General features: G+C 35.7%; 1 protein-coding gene across 3 annotated transcripts in view; it reads left to right on the forward strand.

The window, feature by feature from the left end:
• Nucleotides 1-20259, forward strand: part of LOC141521024 (WD repeat- and FYVE domain-containing protein 4-like) — a 238790-nt gene that overhangs the window by 200943 nt on the left and 17588 nt on the right. For 2 of the 3 annotated variants that reach the window (XM_074233113.1, XM_074233115.1), the window contains 4 exons: nucleotides 455-667; nucleotides 7863-8007; nucleotides 9969-10153; nucleotides 15479-15637. In XM_074233113.1, the coding sequence (XP_074089214.1) occupies nucleotides 455-667; nucleotides 7863-8007; nucleotides 9969-10153; nucleotides 15479-15637 (702 nt within the window). The remainder of the gene's footprint in view (nucleotides 1-454; nucleotides 668-7862; nucleotides 8008-9968; nucleotides 10154-15478; nucleotides 15638-20259) is intronic. The other variant, XM_074233114.1, reaches the window with a different exon arrangement.

Genomic DNA, 20259 nt, shown 5'->3' on the forward strand with positions numbered 1-20259 from the left:
AGATGCAATCCCTCATCAGTATCATTGAGTGCCCAAAGCAAACACTCTCCAATGTGTAGGATCATTGAATGATAGAATTAGAACCAGCAGAGATTTCACAGGGTCATCAAGTTCATTTTAAGATGAGGAAATGTTAGACCAGAATTGACTTTTCTAATGAATTAACTGTTCCAAGGTCATAGATGGCAGAGTTGGATTTGAATTCATATATTCTGTTCTCTTTCTACTGAACCATGCCACATATGATATGTTCGAAATTAAGTCAAACCTTCTGACCAATTACCTAATTTGTCTAGATTCCATCTGAAAATTGGGGAAATTAGAGCAGGTAGCCCCTTGAGGTCTCTTCTACTTCCAGATAAATGATCTCAGGATCTTACAAATGCATCAGGGAATCCTGGGTAAATAACCAGATCTGCATTCTGTTCATTATTATCCTAAATATTGATTTTAGGCATTGGAAAGTGACTTTGTTAGTTGCAACCTGCATCACTGGATAGACTTGATTTTTGGATATAAGCAACATGGACCAGCTGCTGTAGAGGCCGTTAATACCTTTCACCCATACTTCTATGGAGACAAGATGGACCTTCATAAAGTCACTGATCCCCTCATTAAGAGTACCATCCTGGGATTTGTCAGTAACTTTGGGCAGATACCTAAACAGGTATAGTAATTATTTTATTCTGTCTTCTTAAATTATTACATTTGTATCAAGGACTTGGCATGATATTTTCTCAGAGGTTAAGAAAACTAGATAATATAATGTTTTGACCTGAGCAATAGAGAAGACATTAGAATCTGGAATCTTCTTTTACTTGATATCAATCTTGCCCTTTAACCACTGGGGCAACAAATATGAGGAACAAAAAACAAAGAAGATAGTATATTTCAATATTGTCTTCTGAATCTTCTGATAAAGTTTCAGGTATTCTGGGTGACTCCATTTCTATCTGTGTATAACACAGATAAATATTCAATTCAGTCCTACTTCCATATCCTAGACATAAATCCATCTCAAAAATGTTTTCTTGGAATACAATTATCCATAAATCTCTGGAATATAAAGGAAATTAGGTAATTCTTATGAGTCTGAAAGATAAACCCAGAGATAAATTGCATGCGTTCTATTGATAAATGCTTCTTGTAATCATTTTGAGTAGAAGTTTAATGGAGAAACTTGTGTGATCTCTTAGTCTGTTATGCATTTGAGGAGCTGTAGAATCAAGTGGAAATAATTTGGAATAATATAAGCAATACTAAGAAATAAGGGCTTGGGCCAATAAAAATCAGATTTCGTGTGCTGAACAAAAGTTGGTATCTTGATGATTTTTAAAACATTCATAAGGATTCATAAGAAATGTTAGTTCTACTCTGAGTTAAAAAAATAAGTTCTTTAAAGGTAATTTTATTTAGTAGTAACATTACTATTTCTGTTGATTGGGACCTGAGCTATATTGAAGACTTGTCATTTTGTACTGGTTGACTTCCATTAGCATCCTTCCCTAGGGCAGTGGGTAAAAAAAAGATCAATGCCAGAGTGATGTGGAGGTAGAATCAACAAGACTTGGTAATTGATTGGCTATGGAAGATGAAGGCTAATCTACGTCCATGGTGCCATAATTTAATCTAAGGTTGTAACATGGATATGACACTACATTTTCAAAAACTATGCCAGAAGAAGCCAAGATCTGGTAGCCCATACCACTGGAAAGGGTTTGAATATGTGTTTCTATTAATTCATTCATTAATTCATTCAGTATTGATATCAAACAACCAAGAACCTTTTATGGGCTAGACCTTGTGGTAAGCACTGGAAAAACAAAGAGAAAAATGAAATAGTACCTGCCCTCAAGCATCTTACATTCAATTTAGGGAAAATAACAAATACAGAGATAAATAAATAGAATATGTATACATATAAAATATATACATATATATATATGAAAAAGTGAAAATAGATAATTTAGAGTCACTAGCAAATGGGATAATATGGATAAATCTCACATAAGCAGTAGCACTTGAGTTGAAATTGAAGAGATGCTATGAATTGTAAGGTAAAGAGGTAGAATGTCCCAGGCATGGGGAGTTTTCTAAACAGTCACCTTGAGATGAGAGTGGAATGCCACAGATCAGTATCACCAAGTTGCTCTCTTTGATCGGAACATAATAAGGAAGAATAATGAACAGTGGGTCCCAACAAATAGGATGGTACCAGATTGGAAAGTATTTAAAATTTTAAATGCAAAAATTTTCCTATAGGCGAGAGACACAAATTAGACTGGTATTTTAGAAATATCATGTTGTCATCTGTGAAGATTAGATAGTAGATTACAGATATGAGTGCGTCAATTAGGGAGCTGTTGCAGCAATCTAGACAAGGCATGTTAAGAGAAGTGATCCTATGAGTGGAGAGAAGGGAGGATATTTACAACTATATAGACATACACACATATGTTGTTGAGATGAAGAACAGAGAAGAGGTAAAAATAATTCCTGAACTGTAAACTTGGATGCCTGGATGGTGGTGCTGCCAATAGAAATAGTGAAGTACATTAGAAGGAAGAGTTGGTTTGTTTCATTTGAGGAAAGATGACAAGGCAATATCCAGTTTGAAATGTCCATTTGGACATTTCTGGAGCTTTTTTTTTCTGGAGCTCAGGATTGAGGATTAAAGAGATGAAAATTGAATCCATGGGAACTGATGGAATCATCAAGAAAGACAGAGGTAGCACAATAGTTAGAGTGCTGGACCTGGAGTCAAGAAGAACTGAATTCATATCCAGACTGAGATGCTTTTTAGCTGCGTGATCCTGAGCAAGACATTTAACTTCTGTTTGCCTTAGTTTCTTTTATGATGTATTTTCCCAATTACATTTAATAACAATTTTTAACAATTGTTGTTTTAAACTTTGAGTTCCAAATTCTCTGCCTGCCACTGTCCTTTCCCTTCTCATATAGATTATGTTTTGCCTTGTTTTCATCTGTAAAATGGGCATAATAAGACCAGCTACTCCCTATATTGTTATGAGAACCAAATGAGATAATATTTGTAAAATACTTAATGAAGTGCCTGGCACTTAGTAAGCACTATATAAAAGTTAATTATTATTGTTATTACCATCATTATTAAAAGGAATCCATGGTGGAGACTTAGATATTCCTGACATATCTATGCATAGGTAATGAGACTGATAATTCAGCAAAAGTGATCATCTTTATTTTGCCTTTTAGAATGCCAAGGTTCATCAAAGTAAGGAAGAGAAGTAGGAAAGAACAGTGTCCCAAAAACCTAGAACAGATAGCATCTATGAGTAGGAGTTAATAGACAGTGTCTAATGCTACAGAAAGAGGGCAAGTGGGATGGGGACCAAGATTGGATTAAACAATGGGGGAATGGGAGAGAGAGAGAGAGAGAGAGAGAGAGAGAGAGAGAGAGAGAGAGAGAGAGAGAGAGAGAGAGAGAGAGAGAGAGAGTTCAGTTGAGTCAGTTGAAAAGGGAGTAATATGAAAGAAAATAGAGGCAATGGGTTAAAAGCTGCTATTTCTATAAGGGTGAAAAAGAAGAATTATATAGAGCAACAGTTTAAAGAGTCAAATGAAAGATTAGTTTGAGGATAGGCATGTGTGTAGAAGGTTCCAGTAGATAGGGAAAGAATAAAAATTAAAAAGAAGAGAATGATTATGGAGAGGGGGGAAGAGGGAATAAGATCAAGGGAAGAACTATAAGATTGGTCTTAAGGAGGAAAAGGTTTATCTTGGGGACAAAAACAAAAAAGAAAGGAAAGGTGATGATGACAAAGTTTTTTGAGATTTAGAATGGGCAATAGGAAGAAGTTCATATTCAATGACCTCAATTTTCTCAGTAAAGTATGACATGAGGTCTTCTACTGAAGGAAACAAAAGGATCAGTTGGCATTCTATGGATGACTTGAAAAGTTTGGAAAAGCTGATGTGGGGAATGTGATAGAATTTCAATTAAAGAGGAACAAAAAGATTGCTTTTGCTGCAATGGGGACCCAGTTGAGAAACATAAAATTTGTATTGAATCCAGTCAGCATAATTATATGACTTTTTCTAGCATAGAAGAAGTGAAAAGGTGGGATATTAGGAACAGTCCAACACTGAGAATTCTGAAAACAAAGCTGTGAAAATACAAGTGGAAGAGAATTAAGCAGTTGAGAATAATGAGTAGTTTAAATTGTTAACTGGGAACAAGATAAGGAAAGGAAAAATAAGACAAAGCTGCATGATGCCCTGGGAAAGAAATATTGAGCCTTTCTTACCTCTGACACTGCTTTTCTCTGGAAGACAATGTTTGAACTCAGAATGACATCATTCAAATTGGGTGGTCTTCCTTTTAGACTTCCTTAGCCTTTTCAGCAAGATTTGGCACTGAAGGCAATTAATCAGCAGGTCAAAGACCAACAAGTATGAGAAGACTATCAAAGGTCATTGATGACTTTCCTCCCATCTGGACTTTGGCTCATTTGAATAAATACTATTAAAACATTATATATGATCTCAGATTACATACAATTCTTCCATGGAGAAGGAGGGAGTGCAGAGAACAGAATTGACAGACAAATGAAGAAAGATGTTTGATTCTAAGCAGGAAAAGCAAGATCACATGTTGATCCCACCAGTGAAATAAATCTCTTCTCAGTATTTGTGGATTCTTCTGGTACTAAATTTATATTGAATTGTCAGTCAGATAAAACCCTTAAAGAATTTTTTCACTTGAACTGGGGAGACCTGTAGTAAAGGTTTTTACTTGAATACCAAATAAAGCTGCCACAATGAATAAATAAATGATAAAAAAGATGAATCAATCAATCAATGAAGCTATCTTAAACTACATGACTTTTTGAGGTCTTAGTACCACATTCAAGAGGGAGATTTATAAATCAGAGCAGATCAAAATGGAAATGGAATTTGAAATCATTATAGACAAGGAAAAGTAACAAAACCCTTTTAAATTGAGAATGTTTCACTGGAAGAAGGCAATACATAAGAGGCCTCATCATTTTTACTATTGTCAAACATTTGAAGAACTCACATTCTGTAAAGGGAAAAAGAAGCACAGGAGCAGAGAGAACTAGCTCATTTCTGTCTGAGGCAGAATCCTTTCTATGGTGACCCCAGCAGGCAGTCCTCGAAATTCTCAGCAAAGAACCAAGAGAAGTAGTACGCATTTACAACAACATTGTGACTTGATCAACTTTGATGGATGCAGCTCCTCTCAGCAGTTCAGAGAGCTAGGACAACCCTAGGAGGCCAGCTATGAACAATGCTATCCCCAGAAAACAAAACAAATCAAAAAACCCCTACAGAATCTGAATGAAAACCACATTTATTTTTTTAAAAATTCCTCTTATATGTTTCTTTCCTATCTCCTCTTTCTATCCCTTAATCCTAATTCCTCATATCTATAAACATGTTAAACATGTTTTAACTGACTGTTTACTGCTGAGGGGAAGGTGGAAGGAAATTGTGTCACTTTAAAATATACATATGCATGTGGATGAATGTGGAAACATTTTCATAACATATACATGGAAAAATAAAATAAAATATCAACTAAAAATGAATTTCTTTGCAAAGTCTTCTTGAGAAAGGGAGTTTCCTGTTTCCCAACGAACTTTTCCTTTTGGGTGGCTGCTCGCTATATCTGGGATTGAAGAAAAACCCCAATAAAATAGCCTTATGGCCTCTTCTCCAGGCAAAATATGTCCTGTTCCTCAACCAATCCTAACACATCATGGTTTCATATCCCTTCAACATCCTGCTTGCCCTAACCTGCCTAGACTTCTGTCCTGTCCGGAGCAGAATGCAGTAGGACACACATCATTTGTCTTACATTGCATTGTCATTATTATTGTTGCCTAACAGACTGTCCTATCATATGGCTGACTCAGAATGATCTTGCAGTCCACTAAACGCCCTCTGCATTTCTTATACAAATGAGGACTAGCCATGTCTAATACATCCTGTACTTTTGGAGTTGATTTTTTGAACCCAGAAAAGTAGAAATCCCCTCCAAGGATCCATCCTTGGCCTTCATCCTCATCTCCCTCTATACTATCTTACTTTTTGATCTCATCAGTTCCAATCATTTTAATCATCTTCTCTATGCAGGTAATTCTCTGAACTATATATTCAATGATAATCTCTCTCCTGAACTACAGAAACCTCCCTCCTTTTTAACATTGATTCACCACTATCCTTTTAAGGTTTCACATTCAACCCAGTTTCAAATCTATTGAATTATGCCAATACCAAGCTCACACAAATTATTTTATCCACAAGGCTATTATGAGGCTTTGTCAACTCTTTAGTAAAATTCATATATATATGCTAAATTTTAGCATTCCATTGATATATCAACATGGTAAATCTAATCATCTTAAAAAATATAACCTGCTGACATTGATGAACCCATACTGACTTCTCTTGATCATCCTTTCTTTCCAAGTGCTCACAAACCTCTTTAATAATATAGTTAGAATACACACATTCCCAAAAAATGCAATTATGTTAACCAGCTAGTAATAGATTAAAGAATTTCCTTCCTTAAGTCTTTTTTAAAAATATGGATCACATCTTTCAAGTCCTTTCCTATTACACTTTTTCTAGTCTTCATGATTTTTCAGAGATTGCCGATGATGGCTCACTAATCAATCAGACCTGCCAGTTCTTAAAACACCTAGGGAGGGGCGTCTAGGTGGCGCAGTGGATAGAGCACCAACCTTGGAGTCAGGAGTACCTGGGTTCAAATCCAGTCTCAGACACTTAATAATTACCTAGCTGTGTAGCCTTGGGCAAGCCACTTAACCCCATTTGCCTTGCAAAAACCTAAAAAAAACCCCCAAAAAACAACAAAAAACCCCACCTGGTGTTTGGTACAGGTGTGACAACTTGATCTCAAGCATCCTCACATTTGTTGGAGGAAGAATTCCTTTTTTATTGTTTTTGTTCTATCCTTCTAGGACTGAATTTTTCCTAGTTGAGAAGACAAACAAAATGAAATTTGTCTTGCATTGTTCTTGCCCCATCCCTCCCAAGTAGGATTGCTATTCCTCTTGTTACATCTAATATAGATTTTCTCTGCTTGATTCAAAAAGAATTAGGACCTATGGCAGAAATATAAGTGAGGTAGATGATCAATTTCATATAAGGAACTGTTTCCTAACTACTGGAGCTATTTAAAAATGGAATGCTGTCTCAATAGATAGTGAGCTCCTTATAACTGGAAATATCCAAGCAGAGGCAGAATGAACACTTATCAAAGACACTACAGACTGGATTCCTATAATAGGTAAAATTGAAATAGATGATCTCTAATACTGCTTATGACTCTTAGAATCTTAGGTATTTGAGACCACCATTGTGCAAGCTTCCAGGAACATCAGGGTTTCTTTAAAACTACATTTCTAAGAAGAGATACAGACTTTTTCTACTTTTCAACTCAAATAAAGACCTACTATGTACTAATCAAATCCCAGATAGACCTGCATTTCATAGGAAAACTGCATCAGTGTTCAACTCCAATCCACAAAAAAAGGATTAAATGCCTATTGTGAACAAAAAAAATTATGTTCATATGACCTATTTTCTACCATCTACCACCTTTCTACCACTTCCATTTCAAACAAGAGGAAATTAAGTTTAAATATTCCCACTCCTAATTATTTTTTCTTTGCTATACCATAATAACTTCTGTCCCAGGATGATGGGAACCCCTCCCAAACACACACACACACAGAAAAATTATTCATTTATTGTTCTGAAATTCCTTTCCATATATCTTTTGTTGAATTATCTTTTGTGGATTTTGTGTCTTTGTTTGTTTCACATTCTAGCTCTTTACCAAACCACACCCAGCCAGGAATGCCCAGGGAAAACCATCAGGAAAAGAAGTATCTCTTTCAACTGGTCCAACTGGTTGTCCACCACCATTTTTCTGTACTTTACAGAATCTAAAGCCCTCCCTTGTTACAGTCAAAGGTACTCTTGAGGATTTTTTGTTTGTTTTTTGTTTGTTTTTTACAGGCTATTTCTCCTTTGTTATTTTACTGTGGGGGAGCTGGACCTCTATTTTCAAGCCTACCCAAGGTGTAATGTGTCATTGGACCTATTCCAACCCCATGAATTTGCATTAGCTGGTAGGCTTCTGAATTCAAGCCCTTGGGAATGTACCAAGAATTCAAGTATTGAACCTCTATGATATATATTTCTTCGATCTTAATGGGAATCTTGGGAAAAGCCCATGCCCTGGCAACATCCCAAATCCCCACTCTGAGTCCATCCTTGACTACTGGAAGCAATTTGCATTGTTTGTCTTCTCCTACAGACATGCATATGCATGTTCACACATAGGTACTCAAATGCCACACATACATAGCTATATAGCCCTTTGAAAAATGTTTTATTAATAGATTGAAGCAGACAGGAAAATCCACAAGTCTAACAAGCTAGAATTCCACCATCCATTGAGGTGGCCTTCTCTAACAGATATTTATATCCTTCTTCATTGTCTACATGACAAGGCAGGGTGGTTACTTATCTTGCAGCACAAACACTATTGGCTCCCTAAAGCCACTGCATGGTGGGGGATTTGTGTGGAGGACTGGCTAAGTTTATTGACTCCATTTTGGGAGCAGCAGTAACCCCATGCATAGTGTAATTTTCTTATATCATTTGTACAGGATTTTTCCATGGCTCTGCATTTTGGTAAAAACTGTATAAAGACTAGATTCTGATCCAAAGGACTCTTTAAAAAATGAAAATGCTTCAGGAGTGGATTTTAGGTTTATTGGTTAAGAACTAACCTGAATAAACTGGGAGACGCTCATTACCAAAATAATGACTTCCAGGTGATGAGGACGCTTCAGTCATAGTAACCCAAAAAGACTATATTTATGACATGGATAGGCAGTGCATTGCATCAGTGAAGGACATACCCACACTGATAAAAACATGGATGGATCCCTGAGGTAATGATAATAACAATTCCTCTTCTAACACTCAACTCCAACTTGATATATATTAGTTATCTCTAACAAAATATCCTTTGGAGGTTGTCTTCTTGCCAGTGGTCTCCCAAAATAGCCACCAGCAAAGTTGTAGCCATCCCTAATGACTATAGTAATTGAATTGTAGCTCACTTCGTTGGCAGGAATTATAGCATATGGTGCTATGTTAATTTATTCTAGAATTTTTTTCCTTCTTTCTGATGCTACCTGATGTACTTAGGAGACACAAACAGCTCACAGAAGGCTGATCACTTAAGTGCTTTCAGCTAGAGACCCTAGATCAGTATACAATATTTAAATAGCACAGTTTTCTTTGATTGTTGGTGTCATAAATGATTCTTCTTTGTCTTGAAAAGGTAACTGTGCTTGAGTTAAGCTCCTAAACTGAGTTATAATCCCAATGTTGTTACTTAAGAGTCTCTCTTTGATTTATAACCTTTGGATGATCACTAGATTCAAAGCAGAGAGGCTGCACTGTAAATGGAACTTTCTATAAAAGAGTAGCTTTGGCATTGGAGAGCAAGAATTTTATTATTATTATTATTGTTGTTATTATTATTATTATTATTATCATCACAGTTTAGAGTGTAAATACCTACCAAGAGAAACATTCTTTTTCAATACTATTTCTTTATATGGTAATTTTAAATGTGCATTGTATAATCTAAATTGTTACAGGGTGGGAGATGATGAGAGGTGGTAAAAATAAAATTTGATTTGGAATCAGAAAATATGGATAAAAAATCACTCTCTGTGTGTGACCTTGGGGAAGACACTATTCCATTTTGGTGCTCAGTTTCCCCATTTGTAAATGAAGGTGTTGAATTCTATCACTAAGCTATCTTCCAGATCTAACTTTATGTTCTTCTTAATGTCTGATTGATTACATTGTTTTTCATAAAGCTAAATGTCAGCCTACTAACTGTGAGATAGATATGTACATTTTCCCCCTGGGATCAGAATCTCCCAAAGGAGCCATTGGCCATATTGTTCCTACTGAGAAATATGTTTTAGCTGTGGAGAAAAACAAGGTGCTGATACCACATCTCTGGAGCAAGACCTTCAGCTGGGGCTTTGATGACTTTACCTGTTGCCTGGGAAACTATGGATCTGACAAGGTAAGTAGGGAAGAGATGGTTTAAAAAGTTGTGCTCTCCACTGAAGGTAGAAATAGCTTGTAAGGTTTTGCAGTTGATGTTCATTCTGTACAGATCCCACCTATGACAACTCATAAGTAAGGAAACCCAGTGTTAAGCGGCCTACCAACCTGCTCTTTTGGTCTAAGATTTGGCATGGTAAAATATATAGGTACTACCTTACTGTAAAAATGGAGACTAAGATTCATAGTGTCAATAATTCATATTCCTAATTAAGAAGAGGTTTCATTTTCTGGAATGGAATCTTAAAAGGTAGGTTCTGGAAGCTTGGTCAGCTGATTAGAATGCATTATTACCTACAACAGAATGGAGTGGAGGGAGAAGATGAAAGCTGTGAAGCTATTCAGTTATCTGAATAATGTTTTTCATACACTTTGAGTTAGATCACTCAGTATTAGGAAAGCATTTCATTCTCAACAGACAAAGATTTCTAGGAAGAGCACTACAGAATAGTGGGAAGCTAAAGGAAACTAACCTTAGTTGGCTACATTCAGCCTGGAAATTTCATCATGGGAAATGACTGACAGTAATCACTGAGACAAACTGGAAACAATAATTAACTATCCATTTATCTCAGGTGGTTAGGAAGGGAGCTAGTCCTCAGCTTATGAGCATAAGACATAATTTATCTTTGAGCTGAGTCTATCCTCATGAATTTGCATTATTTCACTGGTTTCTATAGTCTGGACCATGGTTATGTACCATGAGTACCGTTATTCTAAAGTATACTTAATGAGATCACAGCAGTTTTGGTTGACCTACTGAACTTACCGTATTTTGGGGTTCACTCAGAATCATTCTCAAGCTCTATGGAAGTCTAAAGACATTGTTGTCAAGGTTAGTTCTTTGTTTAGGTAGAACAGGTGGTAATCAACTTATCAGTCACCAAAGTCCAACCTGTTTCAAATTACATACCAAGCAATGTGCCACAAAATCTGACCCATTTCTTCATAAATACCACGTCTGAAAATTTCACCAGTTGATTCCTCAATGATTGGGGAGGGGAAGGGTTTATCTCTAATTAAAATGTACACAAATTACCTTGGAAAATCAATTTCATGGATTAATGAACATTTTTAGAAAATAGAAAGATACTGATTCTAGGGAGGTAAGATATAAAACAGATATTAGCGTAGGGAGTACTGGAAACTTCCTAATATATGTTGAGAAACTGGACCAGAAAAAGCAAACTCTGAAGGACTCCCAGTCCTTGGAAGTTGAGAGGCAAAAGAAAAGTTTTAGATCAAGGAGAATAATCACTAATATGAGGAAAGAGATGATGATGATGAAGATGAATTATATTTATGAAATACTTTAAAATTTGCAAAGTGACTTAGATAAATTATCTACTTTGACCCTTATGACTTGTGAGGTAAGTGCTACCCATTTTGCAAATGAGAAAAGTGAAACTCAAAGAAAATGGCTACTGAATATATGAGGCAGAATTTGAATCCAGGTCTTCCTGACTGAGTCCATCATACGATCTACTATATTCAATGACTCAGAGACTTTAAGATTTTCAAAGCACTTTCTTTCCAATTACCTGTAAGAATATTTTATTATTATCTCTGTTTTACAGATGAGAATATAAGCTCAGAGAGTTGGTGACTTTTATATAGACATTCAACTACCTGGGACTAAAATCGAATTTCTTGACTTCTGAGTCCAATTTTTCCTTTACATGAAGCAGCTGGAGGTACAGTGGAATCAGGAAGATCAGAGTTCAAATCCAGCCTTAGACATTTACTGGCTGAGTGACTCTGGGCAAGTCACTTAACCACTGTCTGCCTCAATTTCCTCAACTGTAAAACAGGGATAGTCAGTCAATAGTTAATAAACATTTATTAAGTTTCTACTAAATGCAAGATACTGGTTTAAATATTGTGGATACGAAGAAAGGCAAAAGAAAGTCAATATAGTGGAGTCTGATGTAAAACTCATTGAAACACAATTGATAATGGGGGCAGGGGTGTGATGAATCCTGTAGCTAGAATGGGTTAACTCCTCAAATAGTAAAGCATTTGGGAGGAGCTCCCCATGTCCATCCTCCACCTTCTCCAGTCAGAAGGAAAGAAGGGCCCTAGGGGCAGGGTCTACCATGAAGGTCTGAGTCTCAGAATTGATGTCACCTTGCAGAATTGTGAGTTTCTGGAGATCATGAAGTCCAAGAGAGCGGCTAGGTAAGAAATGATAAGATAAATTCCCTCCTTAGGTGGAGATAATAATTCCATTTACCTCCTGGTCTTATTGTGAGAATAGAATGAAATCAAATTTTAAAAATACTTAATTCAGTGTCTGCTTAATAAATATTTCTTTTCTCATCACCACTAACACTACCACCTCACCTCCCAATTAGGCTATCTTTGAAAGAAGACTTTACCTCCAAGATGGGGCAATGGAAAGGGACCTGATTCTGAAGTCAGAGAGAATGAATTCAAATCCCATTTTGATTATTACCATCTATGTAACCTTGAGGAAGTTAATTATTTCTCTGAGCTTCAATTTTCACATCTGTAAAATAAGGCAGTTGGAAGAGAAGACTTCTGAAGTTCCTCCCAACTCTAGATTTTTGAACTTATGCCCTTCCCCTCTGCACTCTTGGTTATAAAACAGCATGCTGAATAGTTAATAGTCAGTGAATTTGAAGGATATAATAGGGAAGGTAGGGCAAGAAGAGGACTTGAGTTGTCATGCTATGGGTTTAAAAAGAACCAAGCTCTCCAAGGATAGTCCTCAGAAGGATGTGCTTTCTTTTGACTGCTCTAAGAAATTTAACCGTAGCAAACTTTAAATTCAGGTCAGAATATATGCATTTGCAATTTTTCCTACCATGAGCACCAGGACCTGAGGTAAAGTCTCATTGCTCTTGTGAGATGCACATGCCCAATTCTCAGGTACCAGTATGCATATTATATAGACCCCTTTCAGTCAGGCACCAGGCTTATGCTCAGGAACCCTCTGCTATAGAAGGAGCACACCAGGATCTTGGTTTGTATAATTTCTACAGCTGTGAAGACTTAAATCTTTATCTCCCAGACATCAGACTATTATACATTTTATTTATGTACACAGAAGACTTAAAAGGGACTGATAGCTAATCCCCAAGGAATGGTGGAGACTGTGTTTCAGATAAATGAATAAATTTAACTGAAGGGTTATATGTAAAGAGTCAGATTCCAAGCTCCTAGGAAATCATTCCTTCTTTAGCTTATAATGATTGATTATTGTTCTCCATAATTGAATAAAACCATGACATCAAGTGAACAATGGCAAGACTTATATATACTGAAATTCTAGCTACAGTCATTTGAGAGGAGCATAATCTTTCAGTCATAGATAGCATAGAGAGTAAAGTATTGGAATCAAGAAGACCTGAGCTTGAATCTTGCCCCCTTCTTGCCACTTTCCAGTTAATCAATACCTTTCCTACAATGTGGTAGTCAGAACTAACTGCAATGTCCAGAAGATTCACCGCTGAGGACTTCGTTAGTTCAATGGACCAATCATGTCCACCTTCCTGGACACTAGACTTTTGAATGTAGTGTGAGATTACATTTACTTTCTCTTTTACACTCACTGTTTCTCAAGCTAGCAATTCATTAAAAGAGCCGATTTGTTTTCTAATGAATATCTGTCTAGACATACTTTCTCAAAGTTGTACTTTTATACTTGTCTTAAATATAAATTCTTAAAATTATTTTATACTTGATTCTTTACATTTGTTTTCATTAAATCCCATCTTATTTGATTTCATCTATTATTCTAGCCTGTCATGCTCTTTCTAGATACTGTCATCCACCTAGCTTGCTATCGTACCTACCTTTATATGAACTATAAATTTAATGAGAATACCATCAGTGCATAACCCATGTCATGACAAATATATTAAACCATATAGGGCTAAGCACAGCTCCCTGGGGAGCTCAAAGTTGTCATCGAACCATTATTCTTGACTTTTTGAGCCTAAACTACCATCCGGGGTCAATCCACCTAAGTGTACTAACTATAGTTAGTGCTTATATAGAAATTTTTAATGTTTGCAAAGCAGGTTATAAATATTAGCTCATTTTATCCTCTCAACTACCCTGGGATAGATGCCATTTCTAGTCCCATTTTACAGATGAAGAAATTTAAACAGAGATTGAGTGATTTGCCCAGGGTAACAGCTTAGCTTGTAAGCATCTGAGGTAGTCTTTAAACTCCAGTGCTCAAACCTCTGCTCTGGCTAGCACTAACCTAGGATCTCGGGATTTAGATCTGAAGATTAGCAACAGCATTTTAAAATATCTCAGGCTATGTGAAAGTTCTAATACCATCAGGAGTTACGTGATCCAGTGGATAGAGGGTTTTATGATCCTGGGCAAGTCACTTCATCTCTTTTTGTCTCAGTTTTATCATCTGTCAAATGGAGCTAATAAAATTATTTGCCTCCCAAATTTGTTGTGAAAAACAAATGAGATGATATTGTAAATCACTTAGTGCAGTAGCTGGCTGTAGTAAGTACTATATAAATCTTGTTATTTTATTATTATTATTATTATTATTATTGTTATCATCATCATCATCAACAGGGATTATATAGGCCCACAGGAAGACAAACACAAAGGGGAAAGAAAAAATCTAATACAGCAGAAGGAAAGGGAGACAAAAAGTGATACATTTACCCTAATATTTGCTGTTTCATATATGTAATATAATACACATGTGTGTATGTATATATATATATATATATATATATATATATATATATATATATATACGGAGAGACAGAGAGAGAGAGAGAGAGGAGAGAGAGAGAGAGAGAGAAAGAGAGACAGAGACAGAGACAGAAAGCCTGAGAGAGAGTACAATCTTTTTTTAAAACTAAATTGTAGAGTTTATGAGCATGAGACAGATGGGAAGGAAGATGATGATGATGATGATGATGTTGATGGGATGATGATGATGATAGTGATATGTTAATATTCAAAGAGCATGTAAAACTCCAAAAAAATGCTTTATTCCCATTATCTCATCTCATCCTTATAATGTCTTTGTGATGCATCTTTTACAATTATTAGTATTATCCCCTTCTACAAACAAAGAAACTGAGGCTTAAAGATATGGTTGCCTATAATCCTATAAGTATCAGAGACAAGATTTAAACTTGGGCCCTCCCGATTCTGGTTCCAGTGTTCTTTCTACTGCACTCAATGGTCCCTTCCCCTGGAAGTTCAGAACTGTCCTTGATCAGAATTTTGCCACATATATTGATTAGTAAACTCAAAATGTGTTTGTTTCTAACAGACCTTGACAACATTTGAAAGCACAGCAGATTGGGGTAAATGTCTCTGTGCTGTGTGCCCCTCACCTACCCTGGTCATAACCTCAGGAGACAGTGCTGTGGTTTGTATCTGGGAGCTTTCCATGTTCAAGGACAAAGTGAAAGGACTACACTTGAAACAGGTACCTCCTCTGTTGGACCCCTTAGAATTTCTCACCTAATGGAAGGAAAAAAGCATTCTGGGAAGTCAGGGATACTGACAAATTCTATGAGTTTTTGCTTGGTTTCATCCCTTTGCTACTCAAGTGGACTGAGAAATGTCACATGGGGAAAATAAGGCCAACGTATCACAGTCTTAGGTTAAAGTGACTGAATTTTTGGAGTCTCATTTTTCATGTCTGAGGAAATAGAAGCCTACTGGCCCAATTTTTCTGCCAAACCACAAGACTTAACTCATATGCTAACCTCAAGGAAAGGCCATAAAACCATGTTTGTGGCTTTATGAGAGTCTGCATCTATTTATATTTATGGTAGGTCACTGGAGAATAAACGGGAAAAAACATGGAAATTTTTTTAAACAACTTCATGTAAAAAGAACATATATCAATGACAACTAATAAGGAGTCACTCTCAGAGAACCAAAAGTTCATGCTTGGGTCAGAGATGCTTTCTTGTTGAGAAAATATTCAGGCACCTCAGTGAAAGCATATGGTTTTTTGGTGTCTTTACTTTTGTTCTCTCATTATTCTCTTCATTCTTTCATAGGCTACAGAGAATAAAGCTTTCTATATTTTTAGAGTTGGAAAAGACCTCAAAAATTATCTAGTGCAAGAATTTCATCTATAAGAACCTATAGTTGTTTAGCCTCTCTTCGGATACCTCTAAAGAAGGCAAAGCCACCTTTTTATTGGATCCAATCTATTTTCAGAATACCCCAAATAGCTTCTTTATATTTGGGTTGAATCGCCTCCTGTAATTTCCATTTAATGACTTCAGCACTCCTCTGTTTCTCCCCATCCAAAATAATTCTAATTCCCTTTCCAAGTAAAAGTCCCACAAATATGTGAAGACAGCTAGAAGGGCACCTCTTCTCTAAGTGTACCATCCTTAGTCTCTTATATGATGGATATAAGAAAAGTTAAATACTACAGAAATGTGGAATCTTATTTCAGACTCGGTTTCTCTAAAAGAACTTGGCTTATTAATGCTCTGTAACCATGTTTCTCTCTCCTAAACACTCATCTTACATTGTGGTTCATCCATGAAAAATGAATGATGACATATGATAAACTACTAAAGAACTGTAAAGTTATCATTGCCCAAATACTAGAAGGAACCTGGGAAGTCATATTAAAAAAAATGTGTACTCTCAAGTGCTTCCTAACTTTTAAGTGATTAAGAAATATTCCCCCAAATCTTCCTTGTTCCTTTCAATTGACTCATTTGATGGGTTCTTATTTTTGATGTTATTATTTTTTCTCTAATCAAGAGTAGTCATATTCATTACCTTTCAGCAACATTTGATTTCACAGAGATAAATCTGAAACACTGGATACAAGATGAGATGAAATACTCTTAAAGCTGCCTTCAAGAATCAAACCAATTCTGCCTAACACTTCACAAGGACTCTCTAAGTTTTGTAATTCAGTGGAAAGGTAGAATGATTCCTTTTGCTGTATTCAGCATTTTATTTAGTATTGAAGAGGCCTCTTAGAAGTACTAATTGATTACATAAAAATGTTATTAATCATTCTCTCTTTTGCTCAGAAAGAGGGAAAAAAACCAAATAGAATATACTAAATAGCACTATTTTCTGAGCAAAATAAAAGACATTTTATTACTTATCCATAAAGACCATCATAGTCCTGTTTCTCTTAGTGATCACTCAGGGATGACTGAGGTCACCTTTGGGAGTTCGAATGCCATTATATGGGGAATACTGACAGAAGTGATCATCATCAAATTTAACTTAGAAGTGTTTTGTGGGTACTCCTCACCCCCTATACAGTTGTATTTACCTGCACATGCTTGACTTTTTCAATATATTGGTTAGCTTTGCTATTTATTTTCGTCTTTAAAAATATTATTTATTACATATGATGGTTCATTAGACGATGGATACTAGAGAAGTTTGAGCATTAAATAGTAAAAGGAATTAATAAAAAACTTTTTAAAGAAGTAAAAATAAATTAGGGAGGAGGGGGAGAATATAAAATTATCAAGAACAAGTATGGTTCCAAAGAATTGATATTAGAGCGTATCCCCACCCCAACCCTTTGTAGATGTAGAATAGGTAGATTGCATATATTCTCAGACTATATGTTATATATGTGTGTATGTATTTATATTTTTTCCCCTGTTTTCTTGGTCATTAAATATTAACTAGTAAAAAATAAAAGAAGAGAGTAAATATTTATTGTTTAAAAAGGGAAAAGTCATTTATGCCCCATATAAATCCCTGTTTCTTGGTTCCTGTCTCCTGACAAGCCTAGGAGATAGAGGATATGTCTCATAAGTTTCTCTTTCTGAAATGAAGATGGAGCCAACTTCTCTCCATTAGGACTTATTTAGTGGCCTATTAGTTCATACAAAGAGATACATGATCCTTCACTTAAAAAGAGTATCTGCTCACAACTCACTCAGAAACTTCAATATATTAGATGGTATATCCATAGATTGGATTAATCTTCTAAAAGTCATATTTTCAGTTGCTTAGGGTCCAGTTTTTCTATATCTAGATAACATGGAGTGAAATATTGCCTGCTTCTTTTGTCCCTAGTCAAGCCATGGAATAAAAGTTGCCATCTTTGTCCTGGTGTGAATTTAATGACCAGTTCATTTTGGAGATAATATACCGAAGATTTTGTTATATAAGATTGTTGTGATTTCCCCCCCTAATTACAGATGGGCAGTTTCGGTTTTTCTAAGTTTATTTGTGCCTCCCTTTGCTGACTCTACCAGCTGTTCCCAGTTATTTGCCAGAACTCTCAGTTTAGGTCAGTTCAGAATGTTCAGCACAACTTTTAATTAATGGCATATCTCCTAATTACTATAACCATTAAGAATAGAATTTAAAGGAAAACACTGGAAAATTGTGTTAAATTTTATTTTTTCTATAAGATCAAAAGATATAAAACTAGATGGGACCATATAGATGAGATTATCTATACTATCTCCTTCATTTTATAGATGACCCAGGTAATAAGTAGAAATGCTGGAATTTGAACCCATGACTTGAGTTCAAATGTTACATTTTAAGTTATATTATATAATTATAGTTTACAGTTTTATATATATATATATATATATATATACTATATATAGAATTAGAAATAGATAGAAATAGAAAATTTTTATTTTAAGTGTAGCATTCTAAAGAGTCCTATGAAAAGGACTCATTTGGACTCCTTCCCAGAATATGATTTTTAAATATAAATAAAATAAAATAAAATGCATGGAATTATGAAGGAACAAAATATTGAAATATTTTTGTCCATTAAAAAACCCAAAATGGTCTTCAAGAGCCCTTGATATAAAAAGTGATTTTTATCTTAAGAGTGAAGGTCAAGGTAGGTTTCTCTAAATTGAATCAAACATCTGCTGCTTAAGGATCATACTTCAACTGGTGAAGTCATAAAGTCTGAAAGGTAAATGTCAGATTCAGGCCAGGTCAAATGGGGCAACCCTGATGGTGATGTTAATGTTTAAATGCTACTGTCATAACAACCCAGGTAAACAGCAGTATCCTGCATGTCACTGCCCATTCAAAACCATATGATCCACCCAGGGAAGACACCAGTATGATATTGGATACTTGGCTAAAGTTCAGCAAAGCCGACTCAGAAGATACACTTATGATTTCATGCAAATATAACTTACTTGAGCAGCCTAAGAAACTGCTCCCAAGAAACAGAATGATCCTCCACAACATAACTGTGGCAAAAAGAATGACTTGCATACTAAGAGCTTAAAAGAAATCAAATAGTAAGATTAATGGCAATCCAAGAATAGTATTGATGGAAGTCAGACCTATAAGAAATTCGAAATGCTCTTTTGTGTATCTTTTGTGTGTGTGTGTGTGTGTGTGTGTGTGTGTGTGTATCTGTATGTGTCTGTGTCTGTGTTTAAAAAGGATGCGTGTTGGTTAGTTAAGGATCTTTTAGAAGACAAATACATTCAACCCGCCTGGAAATATTGGAGTACAACATTTATTCCCTCTGGGTTTCATGTTTTTCATCTGTCAAACAAGCATGATGGTCCTGTTAATGCTTTGCACAGAGTTGCCCTAAAGAAGAACAACTGTTCTCCTTTGCCATATGCACTCTTGGAAACAGATGGGGGCAAAAAAAATTCATATAGTATTCTCCCATTCCTATAAACCTCTGTTTTTTCTTTAGTTTAGCTTCCTGGGGAGTGAGCCAGTTAGAGGTAAAGTTAAAAAACCCTAGGCAATATTTCTCACCTTCTATGTAGGGGAAGACAAAATGTTTTCCTTGTCCTCACAGCAGACCCATAAATGGGTCAGAAATATTTCCAAATTAACCCTTTTCAGAAATCCCATTCCATAGATTTTTCTTCCTAGGTTTATCTTCCCACTTGCCTTTCCAGTGTAAATTCTTTGAGGGTGGGATTATTCATTTTTATCTTTAACTCCCCCAGAGCTTACAAGAATTAACAAAAGCCTTTCCTCTAGCTTTTCTTCCTTTAGTCAAATATATTGCTGGTAATTCTAACCCTTTGCATCCCCCCTTTGGGTCAAGACAGAAATGGAGTTTCTTTTTTTTCTTTTTTTACATCAAGTAGA

The sequence above is a fragment of the Macrotis lagotis genome, chromosome 4, assembly GCF_037893015.1.
Source record: "Macrotis lagotis isolate mMagLag1 chromosome 4, bilby.v1.9.chrom.fasta, whole genome shotgun sequence".
Taxonomy (NCBI): Eukaryota; Metazoa; Chordata; class Mammalia; order Peramelemorphia; family Peramelidae; genus Macrotis; species Macrotis lagotis.